Raw genomic sequence first — 6,336 nt, forward strand, 5'->3', positions numbered from 1 at the left:
TTTTGGCTGTTGTTTTCAGCTGTTATTTACGGGATCAATAAAAGTGATTTTCCAATTCAAGGATAATTTTTTACCAACAAGCTGTATAGCCCCTGAGGTCAGAATGTTGGATCGTCTCTTTTTCAGAACAAGTCAATTTAAAAATGATAGGTAGTTTTCAGTTCAGAATTAATTTTTCTAATACAAAGGAGGGATGCATCTGGAAGCAACACCTTGTGGGGGAGAGAATTTTGCCTCAGAACAACATCATTACACACTGCCCACAAATAATGTTCTAGCCAGTTTTCTTTAAACCGTAATCACTTGGCAAATGTAATACAGTAACAACATGCAGAGCTGTTTTATTATGACCCTGGTTCAGTTAATATTGAAGTCTGCAAATACTCCTGTGGTCTGTATTGGTCATTGGCTGATGCCTTCTGTAAAGTGCAATGTATTTTGTGACCATTGTGACCACAGAGAAGGATATTTCATGCTGTTGTGGAAGTATTCCGGGCCAATAGCAAGTGTATTCACCTATGCAAGTTCAAATGCTGTTCGTTCCTTTTTCATAGGTATTTTATGTGATTCTTTTGTGACTTGTTGAGAAAATCTGGTATATGTTACACGTGCGCATGCATACACTCACAAATACACACGTATTTTAACAGATGTTACATTCTTCCCCTCTGCATTTACCCTTCTCCCCATTGCACGCGTAAGGTAAGTCTCCATCCCAAAAGGGCCGTCAGCATGAGACTTCTGTAGTTCTGCAGGTATGGTTGGGGTCAGATACACCTCTAAATGAGTAAAATCATGCAGGTATCATTTTATAAGCAGGAGCCCACACCTACTGCCAGTGTGAATTTTGTGGGATAAGAGCAAAATAAACAAGAAATGTTCTTCCATTGTAAGCACTACAAATTAACTTCACATGCCAGAAAAGTTGATTAGATTTTTAGATTAAAAAAAAAAAAAGCCATTTTTTAGATCAAAGTCAACCCGTCCCAAGCCCCAGAACATCACCAATCATAGGCAAGGTCACTCTACTGTTCCTGTACTCAAATAAGACTAGGGCTTTTGGAGGTGTTACATGTATTTTATGTGGAAGTCCAAATAAAAATCAAATGCCAGTAACTTCGAGAAGCTTTGGGGTTAAACCCAAAAGATTGTAAGTCAACATGTTCAATTTTTCTCAGAGTTTGCATGTTCATACATTTTATTCAGCAAAAAAGAAAATGACGCTTTATGATTCCCCCCTCCTCCTTTACACACATAGTGCATGGAGGAAGAAGAAAGAGGAAAGTTGGTTTATTTTTGTTGGGTTTTTTTAGTCAGAACAGTTTGATGGTGAAGATTCCTTAAAACATATTTTTCTTTACCATGATTAGGGTAAAGTTTTTTTCCGTTGTTAGATGGTGAATTGTTTATCATGTTCCAGTAAGATCTGGCTTTTGGATGGCTGTGTTGCTGATGAGAGCTACTGGCAATAGAAGCTTCCTAACACTCAACTGTTAGTTTATTAAAAGAATAATAGGAACAGATGTTTTCAATTCATAAAGTGTATCAAGTAAATGGTACATCCACTTGTTATTTCAATTCCTTTGAATTTTAGCGAACTCATTTGGGGCTAGGTTTTCAAAAGAGCTTAGCCCGCTGTCACCTCATTGTTCTCAGCATAAACTGAGGGCTGATGAACGTGTTTGAAAACCACAGCTTTTTGTGCCTAAAGGGGAGCTGCTAACTACTGATGCTTCTAAAAATCTGGCCTGTGTTTCTGATGAGTGAATACTGATCATTACAGAGGATTCATACGTGCAGTCTCTGAGTAATACCCTGCATTTGTCTGTGATTGTATATATGATTGCTTCTTAATTTACTATTGCACTAGGCATTTTAATTTAAATTATGCTAATAGTGTAGGATTAACCATGGATTATGATTCTAGTATTTACTGTCATACAAACAGAAGAACCGGTTCTTTTGCTCCCTTCTCATCGTGATGTATAGTAATTTGTACTCAAAACTGGCCTCAGGTTTTGATGAGGTTTCTTGTTTAAGTTGCTCAGGGAAAGGGAGTTGTGGAAATTAGAAAAAGAAGAGTCTGGGATCTTTTTATCTCCTGATGACACATTTTTATGGTGCCGAAATGATTTCCTGAAAACGATGATTTGAATGGGCTCCTGGCAGCGATGCACAGTGAGCAGTCCTGGTTTTGCCTTCATTCCTCTGTGGTAGGACAGGCAACACATAGTTTGCTTTTGCACCCTTGGCTCAAACACATATTTGAGAAAATAGTGCTAGGAGAGAGCATTGTATTAAAACCATTATAAAGAGTGAAGAATAAATAATAAATGCAACAGGACTGTTTGTCCTCGCTAGCGGAAATAGCAGGAGACCAATGCTGTTGCTGACTCCAGTACTGAAAAAAGCTTTATAGCAGCCTGGGATTGCTCTTCTTGAAGCATAACCTCTCCAGAGATCTCCACTCCAAAACTGCAGATGTGCTGGAAACACAGATTTGCCTCATTACGTTTGCACATGTTTCATTGTGTAATAACCTCAGATAGTAATAGCATGCAGCCTGTTTGCATTAGTGACTTGCTGTTGAATTCATCTGTATTCCTTCCAATCCTTCGTTTGTTGCATTTTTTGTGGAGTGCTTGATATTTCTAATGGCTTTGGGGTGCAGTAGCAATCTAACATTCATTTTCTTTTTTCTCTTTTTCCCTCTAGCTGATATTATTTCTACAGTTGAGTTCAACCACACTGGAGAACTGCTGGCTACTGGTGACAAGGGGGGTCGGGTTGTTATATTCCAAAGGGAACCTGAGGTACGTGAGTTACCAGTGTAGTCCTAATAGCTTGCTAAAACCTGGCTATATTTTTAACACTTTAATTGGATCTAACTAACAAGCTTGTTTATAGCCTCAAGATTCAGTAAAACAGAATGTCACCTCTTTGGAGAGGAGTGAACGAGGGTAAGGATTTTTATTAGAAGTTTGCTGTCACAAATAAAAATGCTTCAAAGTTCCAAAATTCTAAGCTAAGCAAAAATAAGGTTGGTTTTGGTTTACTTCTGCATTGCTTTAAAAGCTTTTGCTCGTTTGATGGACCTGTTTCATTTAAAGCAAGTGCCTTTGCTGTGATACCTCTATACTTCACTCTTAAATTCAGTTCATCTGCAGTGTCTTTTGTAGAAGCTTCCCTGAATAATTGACACCTTTTCAAAAATTCTGCCTTTTATTAAATGTTCCTCCAATACTTACAGGAAATGTCATTCTTGTAGAAACAAATCTGACAATACCATGTTTTAAATGAGAAATTAAATTACACTTTCAGTATTTTTATATTTATAAGACTGCTTTACATTTATAAGGCACCTCTCCTAAGAGATGGAGATATATTACCGTCATAAACCACAGGTTTTTGTTGTTCTTATTCTCCATAGAGTAAAAATGAGCCTTACAATCAGGGGGAGTACAATGTTTACAGCACTTTCCAGAGCCATGAACCTGAATTTGATTATTTGAAGAGCTTGGAGATAGAAGAAAAAATAAACAAGATCAAGTGGTTACCACAGCAAAATGCAGCTCACTCACTTTTATCAACAAATGGTAAGACAGATGAGAGTATATAGGACATACCAGCTTTTTGCTCTTGTGCGTTTTAGTGCTGACTGTATGTATCTGTTCATTTTAATCTACTGTTTTAATAATTTTCTCTTTCAGAGTTTACCAAGACTGTCATACTGACTCTGATACCTGTTATTTATGTATTTTATTCATAGTCATAGTCTTCTTCCTATTGACTATCCATAGACATTTAGAGTGCTATCCATTTATGCTATTAATGTGAAGTGCTATCCTGAAATAGATTTTGTGACAAAGGTATCACCTTATTCACCAGCTCTGTTCACTGGGGATTTAGAATTTTGGTTGCTGTATTTGTCATAACTTATTCTTTTTAGATGTGTAGATGAATGTAGGTAAGAGAGATGAATTTCTTTTTCTTTTTTTGTTCATTATCAGCAGAACAGTTTATTTAAGTTCTAAGGAGTTACACAAATCTTTGGAAGGCACTAGGAATAATTGATACTGACTCATCTTTCTAACATGCTTAAGGCCTGTTGATTGAAAAAATGCAGTATTATTGCTTAGAGCGGATATGCAGATGTGACATGGGAAGAAACTGAATGGAGCCTAACATGCACAGGTGTAATTTAGGAAACATTTGGACACCCGCAACCTTTATTCCATGGTGATGGTGATGCATGAGATAAAAATATCCGATTTTAAATCTTAGATCTCATTGTAATCAGGAAAGAATTTGTCTTATATAAGTTTGGGCATCACTGGGAATTGCTGATAGAAAAATAGTGTAATCTCACCTTTGGGAATTGATGATTTAGGGCAAAATGATTACTTCTAGTTGAAATTTATAGCAATAAATAATATTTACATTAATTCACGGTAGATAGCAAATTATTTTATGTTTTGTAGTCTGTTTGCCTTAAAGTTGTCTTTTCATTTTTGGGGGCGCGCTGTTGTATTATCTGAAATGAAACATATCTGTTCTGGCTAGGTGATTTGTGCTAGTTTAGTGATTAGTCAGCTAATTATAAGTTTGGGAGTTTACTTCTGTACTTCTCCCTTGCTCAAAACATCCCTTCTATTTCAGATAACTTTAACTAAGAACTGCTTCTTCCAAGTACGTAATACGAAAGCAGATTATTTAAAGTAAACCTCTCTCTTTTAATTTTAAAGCTTGTTTTTGAAAACACTGAGGAATACAGCCAAGTCCAGAGATGCACCTCTTTTACAGTTGGCCTAATTGACCTTTATATCAGTTTTCTGGTTGATATTAGTATGAAAGAGGAGAAAGGAAGAAATAATCGGTCTTAGTATTGCTACGGGTTAATCCAATTGCAGCCAACACTGAACAAGTCTAGGATGCAGCAAAATACTTCAGCTCATGTTTTTCCTCCTTCTTAATTTTGGAGCATCCCAGCAGACCTCTTTATGGTGAGGAGAATGGAAATGGTAACACTGGCATAGCCGTTGGATTTTGGCTTTGAATTACAAAACATTTCTGTGTGCCAAAGAGGATTCCTAGCTTCCTGGTACAGCAGGGTTGAAGTCTGAAGATTCACCTCTTGGCATACTCTTAAAGACAGTTTTAACTTTAGGATACAGAAGGCTCATGCTGAATTCCGCGCCATCTCACAGATTACCTGTGAGAAGTTATTGACAATGAATATCAATTCCATGCCTATAAAAAGGGATAATAGTATTTTCTCTAACTCGTGGAGAATGAAGGCATTACCTGTTCACGTATGCTCACATTGGGCAAACTGTAGAAACATCTTGAGTACTGGTTTATATTTGCTGATTTCTGAGCCTGATATTTGAATGCAATTTTTGATATTTTGCTCTCTGGTAGTTTAGAATCTAAAGCATAGTTTTGGTAATAAAAAAGAGATCTGCGAAACAGCATCCTTTCTTTCTGGAAGGAATGTCTTTCAGAAGGAATGTCTTTCAGTCAGACAGTGCCCGTCGAATTTGCTGGAAGGAGCATCCCTCTGTTTGGGAACATGACGGGGGGGAGTCTGTCTAAATCTCACCCTCAATAGATGAGGCTCTGCACCTGCTCAGATCTGCATCCATCCTTGTAAGGAGGACTTCTGTTGGATGCTGTTTCTGCACAGGTCGTGTTTCGCAGAGGGGATCTTGGTTTCTTTCTTGTTCACATGTTACCAACAAGTTAGCAGCTAAGCTTTGATTGCAGTGTCTTAGTTAATGGATGCAGAGGGAAACCACCAAGGATTTTGAATCCCACTGTGTGTTTGTAGTGCTTGCAGTTAGCAAATGTCTGGTTTGCACTGTAAACTGAACTGATTTTGTAGTAAATAATAAATTACTAGGATTTATTGGTATCATTTGTACTGGAATATATTTGGGCCACTTTCAATGTGAGCTACATTGGGTAGATCAGAATTTGACCCATATATATCCTTTCATCTGAGGATTTCAGAATGCTTACCAGTCATTAATTAATTTAAACTTCACAACACCCTTGAGACTGAATGAATACAGAGCCTCACAGAGAAGTGTCTATATTTTGTGAAATACAAGCATGCTTAGAATTTCTAGGGAGTTTTTAAAGTCCAGAGGCAGATAGAGGAGAAGAAAACCAACACATGAGATTCCCTTAACCGCAAATGAATTAGTTTTCACTCAGGAACGGAGTAAGTTTATCAATAGCAGTCATGCCCAACAATGGAAAGTTGTTAGTGGTTTTTTTATAGTTCATTTTACAGTTGTTGTATTTATGAATTTTAGAACAGATAAGCAGGAA

At 37.1% G+C, this 6,336-nt stretch overlaps 1 protein-coding gene across 1 annotated transcript in view; it reads left to right on the forward strand.

Moving 5' to 3' along the window:
- The first annotated feature begins 328 nt into the window (after positions 1 to 328).
- LOC104497262 (serine/threonine-protein phosphatase 2A 55 kDa regulatory subunit B gamma isoform) overlaps positions 329 to 6,336 on the forward strand; it is a 59,621-nt gene continuing 53,613 nt past the window's right edge. Inside the window, exons 1-3 of the mRNA XM_010140495.1 lie at positions 329 to 338; positions 2,716 to 2,813; positions 3,431 to 3,596. Of these exons, the coding sequence (XP_010138797.1) occupies positions 329 to 338; positions 2,716 to 2,813; positions 3,431 to 3,596 (274 nt within the window). The remainder of the gene's footprint in view (positions 339 to 2,715; positions 2,814 to 3,430; positions 3,597 to 6,336) is intronic.

The sequence above is a fragment of the Buceros rhinoceros genome, unplaced genomic scaffold (assembly GCF_000710305.1).
Source record: "Buceros rhinoceros silvestris isolate BGI_N320 unplaced genomic scaffold, ASM71030v1 scaffold1777, whole genome shotgun sequence".
NCBI classification, from domain to species: Eukaryota; Metazoa; Chordata; class Aves; order Bucerotiformes; family Bucerotidae; genus Buceros; species Buceros rhinoceros.